This window comes from Excalfactoria chinensis, chromosome 6, assembly GCF_039878825.1.
Source record: "Excalfactoria chinensis isolate bCotChi1 chromosome 6, bCotChi1.hap2, whole genome shotgun sequence".
In the NCBI taxonomy this organism is placed as follows: Eukaryota; Metazoa; Chordata; class Aves; order Galliformes; family Phasianidae; genus Excalfactoria; species Excalfactoria chinensis.
The window spans coordinates 20,195,530-20,219,724 of NC_092830.1; the positions used below are offsets into that span (position 1 = coordinate 20,195,530).

The 24,195-nt window shown below is 44.0% G+C and overlaps 1 protein-coding gene across 1 annotated transcript; it reads right to left on the reverse strand.

Annotated features, from left to right (window-relative positions):
• Positions 1-9,475, reverse strand: CUEDC2 (CUE domain containing 2). Its single transcript, XM_072340630.1, has 10 exons — positions 9,382-9,475; positions 8,839-8,946; positions 5,921-6,014; positions 4,962-5,105; positions 4,573-4,634; positions 3,841-3,974; positions 2,607-2,777; positions 2,216-2,277; positions 536-596; positions 1-147 (listed from the first exon to the last, which is right to left on the reverse strand). Exons 3-10 carry the CDS (start codon positions 5,992-5,994, stop codon positions 1-3), a joined length of 855 nt encoding a protein of 284 aa, XP_072196731.1. The 5' UTR covers positions 5,995-6,014; positions 8,839-8,946; positions 9,382-9,475.
• Positions 9,476-24,195: the final 14,720 nt, after the last annotated feature.

Consider the following 24,195-nt stretch of genomic DNA (forward strand, 5'->3'; position numbering starts at 1 on the left):
TCAGTGGAACTTGTACTTCCTGGCTGGTTTGAGGCTGATGTAAGTTTTCTTCATCTCCTCACTCTCTGGCTTCTTTATGTCTTTGTACCTCTCTCCCTTTGTACTCACCACCTGGTTATCAATGTAGCGGATCAGCTTCTTGGGAGCCTGGAAAGGAAAGACATAAACATCACATGGACAGCCACTGCTGGAGGAGGGGGACAAGCATAAGCTTGTGTTTGAGGGATAAGGGGAAAGCAAGACTAGGTTGTGATGAGTTACCTGTCCTTTGTGTTGGGAGTCTTAGCAAAAAATGAAAACAAAGTGGTCTGATCGGGGGCAGAGGGGAAAAAGCTGGAGGGAGCAGGAACCATGCTAGTCAGGAGTGCCAGGTAATCATAGACCTGGCAAAGCACCTCTTAGCTGGTTTTCCTTTGAGACAACCTGCTGCAAATTCCTGTGTGTAATGCTGCTCTTTAAATGTGCAGCCTGCTTTTTAAACCTTGTAGCCAAAGGTATTCAAACTCCTGGGGAGCTGGCACTGTGCTATTCTCACCTCTTTTGGTGGAGCTGGTCGATGTGTTTTCTGATCTTCTGCACTATCCACCATCATATATCTGAAACACAAGATGCACTAAGTGAACACTGCAATATGCACTGCCTAGGGCTATTCACAGCCTTTATCTTTAATTCCCTGGTTGTTTTGTGGCTGTGCAATGTGTCCTACTTGCCTAGATTGCAGATAGGAGCACTTACCTTCTGAATGAAGTGGGTAAGAAGAGTGTCACCCTTCTGGTGAGAATTCAGGAGGATTCTCATGGAATAGGTGGCCATATGTGAACGTTATCAAAACCTTAGACTGCTGAGAAAGCAGATATCCCCTTTAAAACTAAGGGAGATGCTGAAGTCTGGCATGCTCTGCCATTAGGGCAACTTTGCTCCTTTTCAGTTGGTGCGATGGCAGCCAAAGGAAAAGATCACAGAGCCAAACTGGCTGCTTCTGCCCTGAAGAGATGGCATGCCTTTCACACTCCATGTATTTCTTGAAAAGGAGTCAAGTTTGAGCTGGAAGCAACTTAATAAAAGCATCATCTCACTCCCTGTTTAAAAGGAACATCAGGGCCCAAGCATTTGCTTGCTGTACTGCTGAGTTAGTATTGGGACTTCAGAGCTGGTCTGTAGGTGAACAGCACAGCTGACCATGACTTTTCCCTCAGTAGTTAACATAGTTGTTCCTGTGTATCTTCAGCTATGGTGATCTGCTCTCTGTACCTGTGCTTGAGTGATGTTTGAAGTACAGGATGTTGCCAAAATGTCATTAAAGTTCCTAGGAACTTAACTATCAGCTGCTGTTGGCTTTTTTTATTTTGTTCCTGTGCATTTTACTCTGCAGCAAGCCTGCACTGGAAACAGGCAAGGACTGGGATTGTTAATTTTCTCTGGATGGCATTCTGGCTTGCTCTTGCTTTCCTATATCATCAGTTGTTTACACCCTCACCAGTGAAGGAGTAAAATAGTAGAAAAGATGGCTGGATAGATGCACTGTGTGTGCCCACAGGAGGATGCTCATGAAAGCTGAGATCTTAAAGTGGATTGATTAAACCATACTGTGGGTTGTCTATTGAGAATTAAATGCATTTGGAAATGAATAAAGGTAAACCAATCTAAAGCCACTTTCATTCCCTAGAAGTCCATAGGGAGACTTCAGAGAGATTTCCTTAAATGTGCTGAACTTGCACCTTCAGCAAGTGAGATTTGATCTCAGTTGCTGTACAGACAGTCTCTTAAAGATATCTTTAGACTTATTTGGACTGTCTCCAAGGATGGAGATATGAATGAGCTGCTGTAGTTCTTACAAGGCACCATGTGTTACCTGAGCTGCAGGATGATATTTGTGCCTTGAACCTTTTAACTGGGACCTCAGATGACAACATTGCGATTTACCGTATACCTGTAAGAGACTGAAACCTCACACATAGCCAGTGCTGTGACCCCACTGATGGAGGTAAGCTGTGAGCCAGAGCTCTGAAAGAAAACCCATCCTGCTTTCCCATCTAATGATTATACTTGTGCTTGAATGTGTTTCAGGTATACCAAGGTAAGCTTTGCATAGCATTCTTCCCAAACATCATACAGTTAGAGATCTTCATAGACCCTATTGCTATTCTGACAACCATAACCTTTCACAAATTGGTAACTCCTTTGCTGTCTGAATTCGTCTTTTCTGGGTACTTACTTCTGTAAGATAACCTGCTTTAGTTCCTCATGGTTGGGTGCTCTGCGGGGCCGTACCAGCTCCTGTGACGAAACAAAGCAGGTGTTTGAATAGCAGAACATAGAGGATGCACAGCTGCCCTGTTCACTCAGCTAAGCCCAGCTGCTGATGCAGCACTATCAGCTCATGGGGGAAGTGGGGTGCCGGACACAGCTCCTCTGGACTGCTGGATTGGTGTTGGTACAGCCTGTGCTTGGAGAGGGGAGGGGGGGGGGGAGGGCATTGTTTTGGATGATTTTGATATGTTGCTGGAAGCATATAAAGTTCCTGCACTCACTTTCCACTCCAGATGGAATATATGTATTTAAGCTCTGCTCATTGACCTGGTGCCATCCAGCTCAGAGTACTGTACCTTCACACTCGCGCCTGCTGTGCCAGTTTCCACCTTCTCTTCCACAATTAACTGCACTGCTTCTTCCAAGTTACCCAGGGCCATCGCTAGTGCCTTCTCTGCCTGGCTTACAGTACAGGCAGGGAACATCTCCAGTAGCAGCTCCACACCATCCTTCAAGTCATCATCTTCCTAGTTGGAGCAAGAGAAACAAAGAGATCTGATTTTGCAGAGCAGAAGTATCACTGCAAAGTTGGAAATTCAACTTGCTGTTAGCTGAAGGCTCTCTCTCATAAAGGTGAGTATAAATTCCTTTCTTGAGTTTAAAAGGGCACCATATCTACAAGGAGAATGCACCCTTTAATCTCTTTTCCAAGAAGACTGAAATACAGGGAAACAGGCCGCCTGTGGCCTGGCTAGTCTTTGTGATTCTGCTATATTATCTCCTTAGGAATAAATTTTCTGGGCACTGTGGTTCAAATGCTTCCCTTGCATTCAAACTCCTTCCCTTGCAAGGTTATGTGCTCTTTGATCACAGAGATGACGTTCCTAAGCATGGGGACCTCTGACTACATCAGAAGGAAGCACAGCAACAGCATTTCTTAGAAGGGCATGGATAAAATGATTGAACTGCAGAGCAGTAAAACATCAATACAGAAGAAACAGCAAGCAGAGCTTGAGGTAAGGAGCTAAGGGGGATTTACTGAGTGCTGCAATGCTTGCAGTATGGGTCATGCTGAATGAAGCTGCAGAACTAGGACTGCTGCACCAGTGACTCACTGTGGTATACCTCAGTATACAGCATACATCATTGCAGGTGGGATGGATGTCTTCAGGACTGACACTCAGATCTGACCATTAGACACTGCATCACAGCTAGGGAGATAAACAGTAACCAAGCTCAACTGTGAATGGAACAGTGTGAAGTGAGGTGGAGTGTGGCTAGTGCTACAGAGGCATCCTGACTGCACTCTAGTATCTTGGAGAGCACTAAGACAAGCTCTCCTCTGCCTTGCTGCCTCAGGACTGGAAAGGATGAGCCAGAGTAACAACTTGTGCTCTTCTGGCAGCACATAACTTTCCACTTGTACACAGTCTTGCTCAGGCCATAAAATGGGGTGATCACAGACATCAATGATGCTGTGTCACAGCCTATGCTTGTGGGTCCTGTTGGAGCCAGAAAATGCCTTAGGTGGTACCGGTAGGCTAACGCTAGGGGATTCTGTCACCCTGCTTTTCTGTGAGATATACATACCTGGGCTCCAGCTCCATCTGTTGTTGTGTACAGCTTTTCCTCTTTGCAGACTCCAGCTCCAGGTTCCTGGCCTTTAGTCAGGTCTTCGGAGGGCACGTCAGTTCTGCTTTCCACAGCTTTTTGGCTAGGTTTTTCTTAAAAATACAGTGATATCTACTGAGGATCAGCCCCACTAAGTACAGAGCTCTGTGCTTTCTGTTAGTATGAGGTTGTCAGTGCACTGTCAGCTGAAGTGAATCTTTTCTTAAATGACAGGACAGGGGAAAGCACTACTGTTCTTGTTGCCTTTGGTGAATATAGCTGCAGCCCTACTCATACTGACCTGCAGGAAGGCAGTGCTAACATGCTGGAGTGTCTGAACTCCGCATACCCATGCTTTACCAGAGTAGAACTGCTTGTGAATTCTCAGGACTCTTACATTTTGGCTTGTGGGTATTTACGGTATCTTTAAGTGTCTAAGAATTCCCTTGTGTTTGCTCTAACTTTGAACCTAAGTGTTATTTTGATTTTAAATCCAGGAAAACATGCTGGTGGTTCCTAAGCTGTGTGTAACCCAGCATGCCTTGTAGTCAGGTTACTCTGATGCATCTCTTTATACAGGCTCTTTCTGAGTCACTGCAAGAATTATTTCACCTGTTCTATCTAAAAGGCAACATGAGGATTCTTAAAGGGTAGGATACAAGACACTGAGAGCAGAGCAGTAAGTTTGGTCAATGTCAAGGTGTAACTCACCTTTGTTACGTGCTTCACCAAGCCTTTCTGAGAGAGAGAACATCATTTCACAAACATTCCCACTGCAAGAGACAGATGCTGAATAATTAGGGTGAGGAATTAAAGCACTAGGCTATCCTACTTGATTTACTGTTTATACAGAGATGAGGCTTGAGGGGAATCCCAGTAAACAAAACTAGCATTCTAGATAGCCAAGGATCTAACCTGTAATAAACTATCCTGGGATCAGGATTTGTGCATTCAGGCAAAGCCCAGCTTAAACATAACGGTACAGGTTTGGTACTAATACATCACAATCTGGATACAACAGAAGAATTCATGGTGCTGATGTGTTTTGGCGAGGCCCCCAGTGCGTGACATGCACATACAAAACAGTAGTGTTTGCACACCTCTGAATTTCTGCGAAGCCAGGGATATATGCTTCCATCATTTCCACAAAGGTGTCCATGTCAAAGGTTTCCTCAGAGGACTCTGGTGAACCCAGCTCTTCCAGAACACCCGTAATGTAAGAGAAGAAAACATCATCCATCCCACTGGAGAAAGAGAATACAGGACAAGGAAGCAGGGTGAACAGGGTCATTTTATCTTTCCATTTCTGTTTGCCTCCAACGTTGAGTCTAATAGAACAGCAGAAGTACCTATGTGGACTGTGTCCTATGGGCAGTTCCCACTGGTAAAGCCAAGCAGCAGGTGATCAGTGATTGAGTGGGAAGCATTTATGGATAAATCCAGAAAACTGTGTGTTTTGTTCATCTTCCTAGGCAGGACTGAATGAAAGCCACTGCATTTGTCTAGAGACTGCTCTCATGGGTACTTCAGCTGAGCTACCCAAAATATTTCAAGTGCTCAGATCCTGACTTTGGTGGTGACTGTGTTCTACGTGATGTCATCATGTTTTGTCAAGTTACGATTTCCATGTGATGCAGCGTTCTCTGCTGACCTACTTGCATCACTGCAGCCAGTAGCTACATAACCAGCTGCCTCAAGGCATCTGTACCTCTGCCTGTGGGCAGAGTTCAAAACAGGGAGAGCTCTGGCATAGCAGTGTACTGCTTAGAAAGCCCTTTGGGATTGTTGTGGATGAAAGGAATTCCGTATTTTAACATTAAATACTGGGCAGGAAATTAATCATCTTGGTCACCAAAGAAATGACGTTGCTAGACTGTAATGCTGAAACATAGTTCAAGGATTTACATCAACACCTGTACAAATTACTTGCATCCTGGATCTCACTTGAGGAAAATCAAGACAAAATGCAAGAAATCTGCAAATATTCCACTTGGAGTTTAGTATAATGTACAGGGGGACAATTAAAGCAGAGTTCAAGCTAAAACAGTACTCAACGTACCTGAGGTCCGCAGCAGGGATGTGGGACTGGATGAATTGTGTCAGTGTGTCTCGAATGATTCTTTCAAGTTCCATGTCTCCTTAAACCCTTTTCTCTAAAAAAGAGGAGAGAAAAGAAAACTCCATGTAATTTCAAAGGCACGTGGTAAATATCAACAAGATCAAAAGGCAAGTGTGTTCTTCCCATTCATAAATTCCTCCAGTGTGGCTTGTCACCCCTGGGTAACAGTAGTCAGATACTGGCAGATAGCAGTGTTTGTATCCGCTTGGAGTACCGGCCCAAAGAAACCCAGCCTCTCGGGCATCTCCTGCTTGTGTTGATGCTGACACTATGCAGTCGTATTGTACATTTACATGTTCCTTTCAGGAAGTGAAGATGGAAATGCAGATATGCCCAGCTACAGGATCTCAGAGACACCTTCTAAGCAGGAATGCTGTGCTGTCCGGCAGGGAAGTGGTGGCATGTGGATTTGAGTGCTCACTGCAGAAAGGGGTGGACCTTGCATCTGCTAAGTATTCAGTGCTGCTTGGACTCAAAAATGAGTGGGAAGAAGGATAATGTCTCTTGGAGAAAGGAAAACCCTGGCTGGATTTTACAGGAAAATACCAAGCAGGGCACAGACAACCAGTCTGCCAGCCAAAATATCAAAGGTCTCCAGGTCAGGCATAGACTTGCAGTGGAATCTTGCCCAAACAGGAATGTTGTTGTGCTTGGTAAATGAGCCATTCTACAAGCAAGGCAGCTGCAATAAGGGTCACTTAATAACACAAAGCTCTCAGGGGGATTCTAAGGATCATAGAGCTCCCACAGAGAAATATAGACAGAGGGAGCTGCCCACAGCCCTGTTTCAGTTATTGGTGGATCTGGTCTGGATCTGGTGGGGAAAAGCTGTTCCTTAAGCACTCCTTCAAACTCAGGTCTAAAAAACTGCTGGGTGGGCAAGCTCCTGGTGTAAGCATGGAGTTTTCTGAAGAAGAAAACTAGGCCTGTGTATACAGAAACTGTCATGGATAATGGCCAAAAAGTTTCCAGGCTACAGAAGTAATCTATCCCTTTTTTACATTTGCCAATCATGAGGCAACGAACATTGAGTTTATCAATGCTGTACCACTGTATAACCAACATACGCATATTAAAACTCAGCATGTGCATAGGAACAACCAGGGAAGGCATCACTGGAAAAGACTGTTTGCTGTTTTAAATTAAAAAAAAGCTACTTCATAGCAGTACTTGCTCTCTTGTAGTTTCAGTTAGAGAGAAGTAAGAATGCTTACTTCTTTCTTACTCCGTCTGGTGAACTGGAAATCAAAAAGATTTTGTCCATTTCCATGAATAAGCCAATACTCTGTAAGAGATACTGTAGTCAGTAAGATTTTCTGACAACCCAATTACCTGAACAACAGAGCACAATTCACCACGTCAAAGGCACTTTTGTGAGGTTCATAAATTAGCTGCTGGTAACTTATTCTGATCAATAGAACAGGCAAAGTCACTCATCTCTTTAATCAAAGGCAAATGTCAGAGTGGGACAAGAGAAACAGCAAAAAATAATTCAGAAATGGTATTGCAGAGATGGGCTGTTACTAGCTGGTCTTGAATCCATTTCCCAACCTCCGACAGCCATAAGAAATACTGTTTTGAAGTGTCTGAAAATATTCAGATGTTTTCCTGCAGAGTTAACTATGCTGTATCTGAATAAAGGCCATTTCCTTCTGTCTATGAGAGGGAAGAAGGCACCAGGTTTTCACCACCAGGCATAAATTTTCTCTGGCATTTCACACAAATCCATCCACCAGCACACTCAAGATTTAAGGTTCATATCCAGAGAAGCCAAGCTGCCAATGTTAGCCTGCCTTTGAAGAAAGGAAACCTTTTAATGACAAAAGCAGTCTTAAAATGAAGAATAGAAAGAGGCGAGGTGAGTATTTCTTCGTGTGTCAGCCATTGCCCTTTGCCTGGGGAATCTATTTCCGCTCCTATAAAACCACAGGGACAAACCTTCTGAGAAACAAATGCACTTGCATTTAATCATGTATATTGCCAAGTGGGAGAGATTTTATTCCCTGGTAAACAGACTTACAAAACTTAACATCTTGGGAATCTGCAATATGCAATGGACTTGGCCAAATGAGGCTTGTGGAAGACAAGTTCTGATGGTCCTCTGGTCTTTCAGATTTGGTGGGTAATGAAACAGAGGGATCTGATTAAAAATTTGATCACAAACACCTTAAAATGGATTATTTGGGTAAGAAACTGATGTGTGTTCCTCTCTGCACACATCTGAGTTTAGAATTCAGGACAACAAGGCACCTTATATAATAAACATGCAATTGTGATGGTGTTTTTAATAGTGATCTGTAATGTTAAAAGGGAGGTTTACTAGAAGGGCTTATCTTTTGTGCAGTTCTGTGGAGGAGTAGTTTACAATGTGCTGCAAGATCTAAAACCCAAAGGCAGGAGAAACTGCTTTCCCAAGGGCACAACTATACTGAAAAGGCACTGTAGTTTTAAACTTCCACCCATCATTGCATTGTGGCTTTTAAGATCCTTTCTAAAGTCATCAGCTGATTCAAATATGTCCACGAAGGTCCGGCTGCGCTGGTAGTTCTAACGTGAGCTTGGCTTAACATGCTGCACAGCTACGTTCCACCCAACTACTGTGCCTCCTGAAGCTGCTGACTTCAAACTTTCCAGGCTGAATGACACCTTGCAGACAATTCCAGGGCACCTATATTTTGTTTTTCTTGCTGGAGATGTCCCTGGAGGTTGCTATGGGAAAGCAGCTGAGATCGCAGGAAATGTTAGCACAACACCAACTGCTTGATGCTGTAACATTAAAACAAGGCTGTACTCGGTAACAGTTTCTGCTGCTGAACTACACTGCGTGCCACCAGTGCCCTCCCTCCCCATGCCCTTACCTGAGCAGTGTGACAGAGGCCCAGCTGGCAGCCAGTGCTTACAGTGCCCCGCGGTGTGCACGGGGCCAGCAGCCCATGCTGTGACCGCTCGGCCCGAACTGGAGCGCCCTTCAGGAGACAGGAAGAGCCCCGTTAGCTGCACGTGGAGCACGGCGCGTTTGTTCTTCCCCAGCACCCGGCTGGCGCTCATCCCGAGCTGCAATACCGGACCTAACACACAAGCAGGGCGACTCTGGGACGTGATTTCCATTGGCTGCCCCCTCGCCTAACCCTAACCCTAACCCTAACCCTAACCCTAACCCTCACGCCGGGCCATGGGTTACGCAGCACCGAGCTTCTCGCACAACCCCCCTCCCGGTCCCAGGAGCGGCGGTGCCACGGGGTCCCCGCGACAACGGACCGAGCCGCCTCGGCAGTGCTGCCGCAGGGCCTCCCCATCCCCGCCCGGCCCCGCGCCGCACGAGGACCCCGCATTCCCCGCAGCCCCCCGCCGAGCCCCGCAGCGTGCGGCCCCTGCCGGGAGGCGGTGCGGGATGCGGTCACCTGATCGCCGCGCGCCCCCCCCGCGGCCTCCCTCTCTCCCGGCGCAGGTCCCGCGCAGCGCGGTTGAAAACGTCACGTGGGCGCACGCGCCGCCAGTCATAGAGGCGGGAGCGGCGGGATAGAGCGGCGTCGTGCTGGCGCGTTCCGCGGGCCGTCATTTTGGTTGTGGGCAGGAGCCGCGGGACGGGTTTCGCCTCCAACCAGTTCTCAGCCTCGTCGGGCGCCGCTCCTGTTCGTGCTGCAGTTATCCGCCCGTCGGCTGAAACTCATCGGCCGCGCTACGTCGCTTTTCCTCTGCGCTGCCGCTTCTGTTTAGTGAAGTGGTCGTAAAATCCCCTAAGCAAGCGTCAGCTGTGTAGGGACGGTTCTAACTCTTGTTAGAGGGTACGCCGAGAACATGGCTGCTCCCGGGGCAGGCGCACGCTGGGAGCTGCACGGGGGGCAGTTTGCAAGGAAAACGAAGTAACGCCTGCAAGGCCCTTGGAAAGCAGCGCGCTTAGAGCGAGTACAAGCGGCTGCGGTGCTCTCGTGTGAAGGTGCTGACCTAACGCATGGACGGCACGGGAGGGGCTGCCGGCTTGTTGGAAGGTGATTCCCAGCTCCCTTATTCACGGGCAGGATTTAAGGGTTCTTCTGTTTTGGGTCACTCTGCTTTGCGCTTTACTTTGTAGTACTGATAATAAGCGCTGGAACAAGCGTAGCTTCTAATAACTCCCTGATTTAGAGGTAAATTCAGAGGATTTTTGGACCTAGAAATCAATAAAAGCTCCGTCAGGAGTTCCCCATATAAACTCATAAAGCCTTGTAGGGGATCCAGGCAGAAGGGAGCAGCAGGGCAGGATGGTGTTCTTGGGGAGCCCTTCTGCTTATCAGTCATGGGCTGCTGTAAACCAGGCAGGTGAGCGTACCATCCCGGTACGTGATGGAATTCATTCACAAACGAGACGAACAATGCACGTGTTTTCCATCAGGCAAGAAGAAAACTATGCCTTCTCCACTGTGGCACTATCTCCTTGTAGCATAATGTACTTGAAATAAGTTGGTTTTGTGGTATTTTGATGTGTGGGTGGACAACATATGTATTTGAGTAATTTTCACTGTTACATTTGCTTCTCTGTGATACTTGAATTGAGACTGTAACAAAGAATGTGTTCTATACACCTGCTGTTGCCCCCTGCTTAGTGCAAACGTATTCCCTACAGCGGTGTTCTGCATTTTTTTGTCTGCTCTGCTGATGGGGCTTAATCTGAAGAAAAGAGCTCATTTTGGGGGTGCATTTCTTGATATCGTGGCTTTATACATTGCTATTATTTTTAGTTAATTCCATCATACGTTTGCATTTGTCTTTGAGGCTGCTGAAAATATTTTCTCTTCCCTTTGGTGGGCCAAGCATGTCAGTGCGTAAATTCAGCCTTGTCCACTGCTTGTTTGTACTTACTAAACCAAGCTAGGCTTTAATTATGATCTACCTTCAGTCTTCTGCACGTGTGCGCTCCTGCAATTTAGAATAAGTGTATTCTGAGAACAAAAGTCACTTTACAAAAGTGTGCTCAGCAACAATCCTCACAACGCTACATACGTTTTAACAACCTCATGTGGGGAAAACCTCTGCGCACCCCTTTGAAAGCACAAACCTCAGCCCGACTTCCTGCTCCAACCAAAGGGGACTCCAACTCTCCGATTCTATTTTTGCAGGAGCATCGAGGCATTGCCGTTTCACACGATAACGAACAAGAATGGGGTCCTGAAGCCCCCTGGTGGATGTGCTGCAGAAGGCAGACAGCTGACGGGAGGGTGAGTAAACTTCGGCAATGCCATTTTTCTCTTGTTTATTTCTCGGTTGATAACGAATGTGCTTAGTTTGAGATCCAAAAGATGTTTATTTCTGCCGCTCAGTTTCAGAGTCTTGCAGGTGAATTAGCCTACATCTCAAGTTTACAATTATTTGTTAGAGTCTTTTTGTCTTTGTTCTTCATTGGTAGCAGGAAAGTTTGATATGAATATATATACATACACACGATATACATATGCATGTATTTTGTTGTTACCCTCGTCTCCTCTTACAGCAACATGTACATTTTTACAATGACAAAGGTCTTGTAACAGGCAATTCTGAGGTTGTCTGCGACAAACGAATCTGTTTCATTCACAGGTTAAAAAAAACCACACACCTTCAAGTGACAGAAATGGGTAATTTATCTAAAAATAAAGAGCGCAGTAAGTGAATAATAAGTAAATGAATAATTTGTCTGTCATCTTTCTGTCAGAGGACTCATCTGTGCTTCACATTTGTGTCTTCTTTTACATACAGTAGGCTGGAGCACAGAAAGATGACGTTTATTTCCAAAAATCTCAGTATGTGTCTGTAACAGAGCTGTAAAGAGGAGTCAAGTTTTTAGGTTCCCTGACTCATCCTGCACCAACAAGCGTGCTACGTTGGAGCACTTTTGAGGATGTGAAAAAACAAAGCAGCTAGGAGACAGTCTTTTTTTCAGTGTCTGGTTGTAACACAGTGAGGAAATCTGGTCTGTAAAGGGATGAGGATGTGTGTCTGGAGCTGTTTGGTTAATTTGACCAACTTTAAAAGAGTGTCAAAAAGATGAAACTAACAAGCCCTGAAGAGATGGAGGCTTTTGTTCTTCGGAAGGCCCTTGGTGCTGTTCTATTGGATGGTGGTGTACTTAAGCCAGTGGAAAAGAAGTAATTCTGAAGTTGCTGTTGGTTATAGCAAAAAGTCAAACAAAAACTGCCCAAGTAAAAATGTCAGACGATCTCACAGCTTGGAGGAGCTTTTTAGACTGCCGAATATTTGGGCACAGTGACCTGTGTGCAGATGCTCTAAGTCGGGCAGCTTTTCTGAGCTTCTTGTAGGTGTAGCTATTCAGGGCTCAGTAACTGGCTGATTCTTAGTCATTAGGTATGACTTCACAAAACAGGTATTTTTTGTTTGTTTTTTGTTATTTCACAACTGTAGTGCAGGGCTTTCTTAGTTGTGTTGTTATCCTGAACAACAGGCAGTTAACAATGGATGTAACATTGTTCTGAAGCAACTGACCTTTGCAGCATCAAGTCTGTTGTGATTCCTTGCCTTTTATCTGTGAATGCTGGCCCTCCTGCCACGACAAGCTTTCTGTCTCTAGAATGCTTCTCAGTCCTGTGATAAAGTGGATACTGGACACTGCTAGGCTAAATTGGCTTACATTTCATTTATTGAAAGCTTACTGGCTTGTCACGTGTGTTATAGATAAAATATTGACAAGATTTGTTCTTCTCTTGCATTTGTATGTGGAAGTCATTTTTGTGTTCTATTTTTTGTAGCAGCTTGTTCAGCCAGAATTCAAGCGTGAAGGCTTTCCCTAACTTAGAGTAATTCTAAGAGCTGGAGAATGTTGATGCTTAACTAGCTGCATTTGAACATATATCTGAATGTGCGTAATAAAGGCCTGATCAGAAGAGGAAAAATGAGCTCAAAAAAACTAGTGTTAGGAGACAGAGTTGTTGTAAGCAGCAATGGAAGAAGTTGCAGCATCTGAGAACAGGCACAGCTCTCAAAGAAGTGCTTAGTAATTTCATTATGGTTTCCATAGGTATATATTATTTATGACTGCATTTATTCCTGTGAAAAGGAAAGGGACCTGGGGGTGTTGGTTGATGCTTGGCTGAACATGAGCCGACAGTGTGCCCAGGTGGCCAAGAGGGCCAATGGCATCCTGGCCTGTATTAGAAACAGTGTGACCAGCAGGAGCAGAGGGGCGATCATTGGCCTGTACTCAGCTCTGGTGAGGCCGCATCTTGAGTATTGTGTTCAGTTTTGGGCTCCTCACAATGCGACATTGAGGCCCTGGAATGTGTTCGGTGCAACGAAACTGTTGGGGGGTCTGGAGCACAAGTCTTATGAGGAGTGGCTTGGGGAGCTGGGATTGTTTAGTCTGGAGAAGAGGAGGCTCAGGGGAGAATTCATTGCACTCTACAACTTCCTGAAGGGAGGTTGTGTTAAGGAGGGGTTTGGCCTCTTCTCCCAGGCAACAAACAGGACCTGAGGAAATGGCTGCGAGTTGTGCCAGAGGAGGTTTAGATTAGACACAAAGAACAACTTTTTCTCTCAGAGAATGGTCAGGCACTGGAATGGCTGCTCAGGGAGGTGGTGGAGTCACTGTACCTGGCAGTGTTCAATAGGCATCTGGATGAGGAGCTATAAGATATGGATTAGTGGCTTGTGGTAGCAATGGTGATAGGAGGATGGTTGGACCTTTGGATCTTGTAGGTCCTTTCCAACTTTGTGATTCTATGATTAGTAAAATACTATAATGATGGAGGATGAATGTTGTTCGGTGGAAACTGCCATTTCCTCGTTTGGGCTGCATAGGAGTTGTGCTCTTAAAATATCACTGTTTGGTGAACTGGAAGGATAAATTTACCCACTTCAAAATTTACCGTACTCCCCATGGAACCAGTTTATCCTACAGCTGATGAGAAAAGTACGCTAATTTCCATGAGGTAACCCAGTTCTTCTGCGTGTTGGATGGAACAGTCTTTGACCCTGGCTTTTGGGCAGCAGGTGGACAATCTGTGTGGGAGCTGAAGGGTGTTGCTGAAGAGCAGTGCAGCAGCTGAGCACTAGATGCCACTCTGAGGCCGCAGTAGGAGCTTAGCAAGTCTGCAGCAAGAGCCCTCCTGGTGGAGAGGAGCTCCCAAAAAGCCCGGTGTGGGAGGCAGGCAGGCCTTGCTCCTTGCATACCCCTCTAGTGACGCTAACAAAACAGTAGTGAGAAGGTGAACCAGGGGCCACCGGCAGTAGGTTCAGCTCCCATGTGAACCAGGGCCAGCAGCAGGTGCTTCATATGGGAATTAAACCTCCACAGTTAGCAAATAATCTCCCACTTTTAATGGCATCATGCACAGGTGTCCTCACTTCTGACCTATTAGCCAGATGGGCTCAAAAAGGAGGAGGAAGAGAAAGGAGAAAGGGCATTTGTAGCTCACTAGATGGAATTTTGTGAGAGCTTAAGAGTACTTTGAAGACCTGTGTCTCCTACAGCATTTCTGCTGGTGCAGCCCATCTGCAGGTAGGTCTGTGCAAGTCTATGATCAGTAGAAGTGCAGTTAATAATCCCCCTCCTTCACTGTTCTCATACACATCCTAAACATTACAGTGTTATACTGGGAACTAGATGTCAAAACTGCCTGTAATCTGACTGAGCTGGTGAATGTGAGTCACGCACCTCAGCATGGGATTTATGCTGCTCAGAAAACGTGGGAATACCTGACTGAATGTTTGTTATCAGGATAAAGGCTAGTTGGAGAGTTTGGATTCAGATTGAGGCCCAAGTGTGAACTGAAATTTTGATGGAGTATTTTTTCTGGGAATTCAGTCTGCTTTAATGAACTGTTCAACAGAGAACATCTCCTGTGAATGGCACATACTAGATAACTGTTCTGAAAATTTCTTTTATACTATGTAATGTTAATTATGTGAACACTTTGCTTTAAAGTTCTGAAGAAGCTTCATGAAGTAGGGATGGTGAAAACTGAGAGGTTATTGTCGTTGACTGGGAGGGAAGTCGGAGTAGGCCTTTCTCCTTCTGGAGCTTGTTGTGTTCCTGCCTAAACACTGAAATGCATGTGTGTATCCACAGATACCCTCTACATCTAGATAGGTCTACCAGTGCAACGTCAGTGTTCTGAGCTAGCTGTAGCTTGTAGTCCACAGCCTCAAAGATAAATACGTGCTGGTCAGGAGGAAACAGGAAGGGATAAATCTCAGTAAAAATCCTAGTCATTGATGCGTATTATTTCTCTTTGAATTACTTGGTATTCCTACATCAGGAAAAGTGTGCAATGCGTTGCTAAGTGAGTTATGCTGGTCTCAAGTAGCTGGCTTATGGAGAAAATAAGAGTGCTACTGGCTAGAGGAGCTTTTTAAGCAGGAAGGGCAAAGACACATATCTTAAAGCTGAGCTTTTTGGGGTACTGACTCCTAGGGGAAAACCAGTATTGCTTTGGTGGTCAGTAGTGCTGTTCAGTCCTCCTGTATGAACTGTGGCTGAATCCAGCCTTTTTGCAATAGAGGTCTGTGTGAGGAATTCAGCTTTAACAGAGTTAAGTGCTCAGAAAGAAATGGTCTCAGCAAATTGCAAACATAGTGCCTCGTCTGACTGTTTTGTTCTCTGTACCAATTGATCTGTACGAAGAATAAATATATATTACAGTTATTTTACAAATATACATATATTTTTCTTGTTGCTCAAATGGTGGAGGATTATTTTTGGCGCTGAGGTTCGTGTGTGTGTGCTCCCTGCTGACCAGCTTAAACGTCTGCTACATGGGTGTTGTAAACCTCGTTAGTGAAACAGGCAGCAAAGGCTGGGAGTTCTGCGGTACTTCAGTGGCCTGGCAAACTTGTTTCTAGTAAAAGGTAACAGTAGGAATTTCTGCCTCTTCTGTCAGCGCCTACCTTCCGGAAAAGCTACATTGTAGCAGAGTATTATACAGTAATGTATAGAGAGCTCGTTTTCCCCTGTATCTGAGTGAACCTATGTGGTTCTACGGTTTGTAACCCATCGGGAATCCCCTAGATTTGTGAACTAAAGCCTCTGCGTAGTTATTTAACACAGGATATTGGGTCACTTTCTGTTTTCCCTAACCCGAATTTAAATGCAGAAATGGCTACTTTGAAGTAGAGCATTCTTGGGTTTTAAGGAAGGAGCTTGGTCTTTCGTATGTAAATTACACCACCATTGCACCGCGATCTTTTATCCATGACGCCACCCAAGTTCTAACCTGGAATTTCAAGGTTTTCTGTCGGCAACATCCATCTTCTGTGGCCCTCCTCATATTAGCATTGATCTACAGGGGAAATAAAGAACACGGTTGTGTTATTATATACCCAGCTGCAATTTCTGTTCCAGTGATTGAGTGTACATACAGAATTTTTGAAACATGGCCATTCTAACTTATTTTGTCTTCCTGTCAATAACGTGGCACTTGTCCAAATTATGGATCAATATCAGCTGATCTTTTTATGTTAAACTGTAATGAAGTTGCCTCTCATTGGAGATGTGATCTTGCTTCAGGCAATGCTTTTAACTGAGAACTTTTGGGGATGGAAATGGAAGAGAGAGAGGAAACAGAAGTAGGGGAAAGAGATGGGGAGGAATGAGCAAAAGTGGAGGGGGTGAAAAGCAGCAGATGAAGGAAAAGGCAGGAATGGAGGAGGAAGAAAAGCAGGGTCAGGATTATGGAGAGAACTGGCTAGTTAGGGGTTGTAGCACTGTGGGTAATAACTCTACTCTTCTGTGCTGTCCAGAAGCCAGTGGTATGCTCTGGTGCAAAAACCTCTTGGGTTCTCAGACAACAATTCCCTTAACTTTGTGGGTACCTCCCTTTGTTTCAGTTTGTGAAACTAAATACATGGAAAGAACAGTGGAAGAAAGATACTTTTACACTGGCCTTTTTCGTAGTTTCTCCCACATCTGGCTCTGAGTCACTCTTGCATCTTAGTGTTGGTTGCTATGGCGGTGTGCACGCTGGAGTACCCAGGGTTATTCCAAGTCCAAATACACCTTGCTTATGTCTGCCCCATGTGGGAGTGAGAGGCTGAGGCCTGTGAACACACCAGCTGCCTGGCATTTTGTTTTCCTGCAGGGTTGATTGCTTACACCAGCAGGGTGGGAGCTGTGGCATGCACCAGCTTGCTGCTCCCTGTGCTCTGCAGCAAATAACTCTGGCTCACGTTAAATGCAGCTGGTCATGCTTTCTAGCTCTTCTCTCCAGAGAGTACTTGAAGTTCTTGACTCTTTGGCTGAATCTCCACTGGATAACGTGGGTTTATAGCTCTTTTTGGATATGTTCTATATGTATATCTTTCTATATTATTTATTACTCTATGGAAGCATTTAGAACAACCCATGCAAACAGTGTTGGATTTGAGAAACACTTAAGATCTCTTAAAGCTCAAAAATTACTGGATGGGGCAGGTGGAAAAACTGAGATAAGGGAAGGAAATAAGGGAGCAAAGCAAATGGCTTGCTTACTGTCAGAGAGCTGAATCTGGAATTGAATTTAGTTTGCACAGTCTTGTATGGATGTATTTAATTCCAAGAATGTTCTTCCTTAGGTATTCTTCACTTAAGGAGCCAAAAAGGGAAGTCCTCTCCATTTCAAGCCAGTGCTAGAGAGAACAACAGCACTGAGGTTAAGGCTGTGTGGCTGTTAGACAAAATGTTTTCAAATTATTAGTCTTTGAGATCCAGTTCTTTTTTTGGTTTGTTACTATATTTGTTGTGATTTAAGGAGCACATTTGTACTTTTGTTTTTAGTCCTTCCATTCTAAAGATTGGGTAGCTGTAACTTTGAAGACAACTTTGTAGTAGTTATATGCCTCCATGCCTAGTATATGCAGTTATCTCGAGAGTTGCCCTGGTTTTAAGGCTTTGGTAGTGCTATTATTCCAGTTCTGCAGGTGAAGAACTGAGGCACAAAGGCAATGACAATACTGGTGAACTTAAACTGTCGAATGGGAACGAAGTGGGTTTGTTTTGTAAGTTCAGGAATCATTTTGAGTATGAAAGCTGGTATCTTTTATACAAATTTAAACATACTTTGTCTTTTAAAAATTCGAGTCAAAAGCAATTGCTCTGGAAAGAAATATTTTGTTGTTCTGAATCTACATTTTCAGTCTAAAAAAACATAAAAATATCCTGGTAGCTGATGTCCCTAACAGAGCAGGTATAGGTAAACTGCATCTTTTGCTTCTGGGCCATTTGCAACCTGTATTATTATTCTGTATTGCAGCCAGAATTAGTTTTCAGTAATATAGAGGAAATCTTAAGACGTGTACCAAGCTTTTCAAAGGGTTTGATAATTCTTTAGGGACAGTCAGCATAGTTACACTGATGTCTGTGAGGTCTATCTGACAATTGGCTCACAACTGTGCCACAAAGCTGCACTTTTTTCCTATAACAAGGAAGGCACAGAACACTGTGTTATAAGCCAGGGGAAAATAATTTTAGTAGTTTGAAAACGTATTTTGTCTTCTTTGTCTTTAAATGCTTACTTTTAGTGTGGGGGGGAAGGTAGAATTTAACTAATGACCTTTCACAGAAGCAATGCTTGAGTTTAGAGGGGCACACGTTTCATATTTAGAATTCAATATTTCATATTGAATCATTTAGGCTTCCATAAAATTAATTATTTGAGGCTGAAATAATTTGGGAAGATGTGCAGTCAACACAAATCTGCATTTTAAGTCAATTGCTCCATCAGCTTGGGCCATTCTACGTGAATTATCCAATGAGGATGGTAGGTTGTGAAACTGGAAAGGGGTAATTGCAGCCGTAATCAAACTTTACTGATAGTGAGAGAGTTTTACCACTGATGGATTTGTCCCACTTCAGAAATCAGAAGTCAGACTTAATAGCAGGTGCGTAAAGGGGGTGCGCAGCCAGGACTGTGGGAATGTTGCATTGGAAGAGCTGTTTGTGTTACAAGGAAACTGACTAGACCATAGTTTGGGGTTTCTCAGTCTTCTGTTGGAAAATAGATTACTGTAAGTGGTTTAAACCCATTGCTGGCTGAATTTGGTTCTATTGGATATACACAGGAATGAAATATTTTGCAGTTTCCATGGTTTTTAAACTCAGAAGGACTATTGGCTTGTGTAGTGTGGTCTATTGCTTACTGCAGGCATAGAATTTCAACCAGTTATTTAAGTCAAGCCTAGTAATGTGTTTTGAAAAAAGGCTCCTTTTTTATTTAATTTGATTTGATTTTTTAATTTTCCTAGTCAGGAAATGGAGAAAGCACTGTTGGAAGCTTGCTCCAGTGATCAGATATTCTTTCTGTTGAACAAGGACGAGACTTTGGTTCTGTTCCTAATTCTATCACTAGTTGTGGCAGTCAAACCTCTTCTCTGTGCCTAATTTCCCTGCCTATGGTGCGGAGATATAGGGTATTTAATCTCATCTGGAAGGATACTTAAAATCCACAGTGGATAAATGTGAGCACGATGTCACTGTGCAGTTGGAGCCAATTCTCTTATCCTGTTTTGGTCTTCTGTTTCCAATGTTGCCTTTCCAATTTGTACCGTATATTTTTGGCTGAATGCAGTAAATGATGCACTGACCTTCTACCATCTTCCAGTTGTATCTACTGACAAATCTGTGGGTTTTTTTTTCTTACAGAAAAATACAAATTAGAACAATGTTAGATAAAATTGCATACATTTCTGAAGAAAAAATATGAAGTTTGCTGTTTGACTTGTCTGTAATTTAGTACTTCAGGAATGTGTTTTGTTGGTATTATTTCTGTAGCCGTAATGAGACAGAAAGATGGGATGGTTTTCTGCTCCATGTTACCTTTCAGCTTTCTTTTGGTATTTACTGTAGCAAAGCTGTCTGCTGGGGGTCTCAGCTATGCAGCTTTGGCTTTGGGGATGCTCATGGCAGTGCTGCAGGTGGAATTCAGATTTTATCTCAAAACGCATTGTTTCCAGTGCCAATATATGGTGGTGTATAGGGCCCGTGCTTTTTTTGCCTAGAAATAAGCATGACCTGTTGTCTGGGACTCGGTTCTGTGATGTCTCCTGTTCCAAGCCAGTCATTTGTTGCTCTTGCTGCCAGTACAAGAGAAATAACAGATGGTTTCTTTGCTAATAAATTTCAGGGACAGGGACCAACAGCTGGAGGTTCTCTGAAGAAGGGGCCTTTGTACAAATGGGCCCAGGGGTTATAGGTACTTTGTGAGAGTTCAGCGTTACACTGATATATACCTTAGAAGTGAGATGGAAAGAGTCCATTCTACAGCAACTGGAGGCCCCAACTTCCAAGTATGATTACTATCAGTAGCAGCACTGTGGGCATGGATGTCCTAAGTCTGAAAGGCTCAGGAAGAGAGTGCAACCTCTCTACTTCTTCTCTTAGCTTGGCATTTTATTGGCTGCCAGGATCAGTTCAGTCCCTGCTGCTTCCATGAGCCATGCAAGTCTGTTGCCTGCATACCTCTGCATACCTGGAGGTACATGCCTCGCTGAAGGCTGGCTCCTCTTGTTCCCAAGCAGGATGTCATCAGTGTGCTTGTCCTTGTAGCAGTCTTGCTTGGATGTTGGTAGAAGGTGCTGCCTTCTTGTAGCTTCCTGGTGCTCCCAGGGCAATCCTGCTTTTCCTGGTGGCGGAAGGCTGTGTCCCCTGGGGCTCGTGCATCCCGCCTCGCCAGCACTTGCCTTGCCTAGTGCTGCCCCAGTGCAGCAGTCAAGCGACACCTTAATAAAAAGCTTTCCTCTCTTATCTCCTCTCTGCTGCTGTGTCACTGGGCTGGGGATCGGGTTCCCATCTCTTTCACACGCACACCTGGTCATAAAACACTGGGTTTGTTTTTAACCTCAAACCAGGGAGCTTTAATTAAAGAGACAGTGACCTCTTTTATGAGTTTGCTTGCATAGGGTTTCAGGGCTATTGTCACATAGAGCTCACATAACAGAGCACCGTTGCACAAAGCTCCATTTACACATCCCTCTGTGGCTTTTTCCTCTCTTTTTGTTTTCCAAACGCAGAAGGAGGTTGTTTTCTTGTTTACCCCTAGGCAAGGTTGTCTCTCCTGCTCGTATCCTATGGCTAACAGTCTCTTTGAAGAGAACCTACCTTTCTTACCAACAACACGTAGATGTTATTAGGCTTGGAGAAATGTTATTCTTTAATCTGTGCAGAAAATCATCTTCCTGTCTTTAAATTTGTGTGTTATGAATGGCTAGTTAAAAGGAGATCTTACCCTCTGTTCTCTTCAGCTACTTCCCAGGGCTCTGAACTGGGACCTGTGTGCTTTTTAAGATAAATGCTTCTCAGCCTTCACTGTCGTATGTAGCTCTTTTCATCTACTTTCAGATGCAGTAACTAGTCAACAGCAACACATTCATTCTTATATACTCAAGAATAATATATATTAAAAAATGTTGCACTGGCACAGGCAGCAGAACGTAATTTTACATAGAACAGTTTTATGTGCAACTTACAGAAAAATCTTTACTGCTGCAGATGTGTTCAGTGCACATATATCTGAAGATGCACACACAGAAAGATACACATATGTAGACTAGAATTTATTTGGAGTGTACAGACTTTTGAAAGGGACTATCGTGCTCAGATGAAGCATACCCAACACACAGAGACAAGCAAACAAGTAGTCAGTGAAACACAGAATTACACAAGGATATGCACACAGGAGGGGAAAAAAAAGAAGTGGAAGAGTGCAGGTACCCCTGTAGGATACCTATACATAGAGATTCAGAAGCAGATACAAAGATAAATCCACTGGAAAACTTGTGTGGAAATATGCACATGTCCACTTGTACTTGCATGCTTCTCTTTAAAGGCCAAAATTTGCAGGTGTGCACGTTTAGTCACACAGACACTGGTGGGTATGTATGAAATCTGGACATCTGTACGCATAGTTGCAGATAAATGCTTGTGCACAATCCTGTGAAGATAAACCTGTGTATTCACAGTAACTCCGTATCATCTATAAGTTACTGTGGGCATGTGCAGCATGTTCAGATGCTGGAGATTCTGCTGTATATTGCAACATCCTTGCTTTCAGTGGCATTTATTTTAAGAAAGAACACACTAGTAATGAAGGAATTTACACGGATTAGCTGCAGAAATCATAGGTATGAGAACACGTGCCCTTTCAAAGTTGTAGATATCTCCTGATAGAAATACAGTAGTTGTTGTTCTTTACTTAATATATGAATACAAATGTGCTTAGACAGAAATATACCACACACACGGACCCTTAGACACACACAGATCTACCCATGTCTATGTTCATTGAGAGAGACTCACTCAATATCTGTGTGTGTGTGTTGGGAGAGGGTCATAACCTCCTCCATTCTTCTCCTGAAGGGGTTTGGATAATGAAGGGAAAAGAAATGAGGCCCGGGGCTAATTTGTAGTGGCATTTCCTGGCCTCTCTTCTGCCAATGAAGCTCCGTTTCATCTTTAGCCTTATCAATTCTGCAGTCATGTGGCTTTCCGCTTGGACGCCTCTGTCTCTTCACCCTCCTCCCCAATCTCCGATGCTAATGGAAACTTCGTTAATGCCATTAATCTGCTGACCGGGACAAGTCAAAAACATATCCACACAATCTGAGCCAGGGCTGCAAGTGTCCTGGGGCTGCCAAACAGAGGCACCCCCTGTGTTCATTGCATTCCTGAAAGAACTTCATATTGATTTATTTTTTATTTTTTTTTTTCCTCCTTCTCTGCTTTCTTCCTGGACAACATAACATTCTTCAGAGCAAAACCAAGTAGATGTCCTTTTTTTCTCGATCCTTCATCATGGGAATTTTTTCAGGAGTTCTCTTCCTACCCTTTCCCAAGCTACTGTACAGATGTCTTCTTTCAGTGCCCTTTCATTATAGCTTTTTTTTTGCTTTTTTTTTTTTTTTTTTTCCCCCTTATGCTGTCTTTGGGGAACTTGTTACTGGTATATTTTCCTTTTACTTGGTAGAATTTTGTAACTAAACAGATGTTGTGAGTGCCTACTTGAATTCTACTCTGCCTTAACATTAGCTGACAGGATACAGGAAATGGTAAACTCCAGCCACTATTGCTCATTGATAGGACAGTTTTCACCAGTTCTCTAATTCTGGAGCTGTGCTATTGGAATGCCTTGTCCTCTGAAACATTTTGAGCTCCCCAGAAACGTTGCTGGGGAATAAGTGCATATCACCACTCTGCAGTTTACTAGTATGCTCAATTCTGTAATGCTTTGCCATTACTTTCTGTCACAGATAAGCATAATTTTTGGTTATGTACCATTCTTCTAGATATGACTTCAGCTTTCCCTGGGAGTGCAGCACACCTGCAGCAACTTTGAGCTCTGAGCAATGACTCACTGTCTTCTTAATGCTGCAGCATAATTCAGTGGCAGAACATGTAGAAGTTCCATGTGTCAGGATTATACTGGCTGATGACTTGCTGAGAAAATAGGCTCTGTTTGTCTGATACTTGTTTTAGGAGAAATCTTCTGTGATAATCAGAGTTTGTAGTCAGCTCTTGAGAATGTCAGGATGTTGAGTGATCTGTATTTGATCTAGGAATCTTTGTATACATAAATGAAATAGTGACAGTGGAGGAGGAAAGGACAGCTAGGAAAGGCATGCCATCTGAGTTGCCACACATGATTATATTTTAAAAAGAAAAAGCATAAGATTGTTGAAAAAGAGGAGAGAAGTTGGCAGTTCAGAGTGAGCTTTGATGATGTCAGGCTAAATCTGGAATTATATGGACTGTGACAGGAGGCTGAGCCTTAGTTGGTACCTTCATGTGGACATAACAGTAAAGGGGGATTGTTTTACATAGATACATGACAAAGAAGCATCAAGTTCTTCAGCCCAGGCAGCAGTTGAAGTCAAAAGTTCATCCTCGTGTATGAGGATGTTTTGAGTACAGAGAATGTCTGTCCCTCCCCACCAGGCAGGAGATGCTCCACTGCACAGATCATCTTCCTACTTCAGCCAGTTTTGGGATGAGGTGTGCTTTTTCATCTTCAGGAAAGATAAATGCCTTGTATCAACTGATATACTAAGATCCATGCTGATTGGGCCTTGCTTTTTGGGGATCCCTGAAGGAGAAGCAAGGAAAAAAAGGAAGAGAGAGTGCTACCTTTTAATGTAAAAGGAAAAGAAACGCAGCTGGGATACTCAGTGCCCTCTCATCTCCGGTTAGATGAGTAGGAGAGTATCTGTAAACCCCAAACCAGTACCTACTGCAACGCTTTCAGAGCTCCCGTGAAAGAGAACTGAAATCAACTAGTTGTTGT

Bases quoted from the DNA above. Each gene is read 5' to 3' on its own strand.
- CUEDC2 (XM_072340630.1), bottom strand. From the start codon at position 5,994: ATGGAACTTGAAAGAATCATTCGAGACACACTGACACAATTCATCCAG. The intron at 4,635-4,961 runs GTGTGCAAACAC...TGTCTCTTGCAG, and splicing joins GGCTTCGCAGAAATTCAGAG to TGGGAATGTTTGTGAAATGA. The intron at 148-535 runs GTGAGAATAGCA...TTTCCTTTCCAG, and splicing joins GACCAGCTCCACCAAAAGAG to GCTCCCAAGAAGCTGATCCG.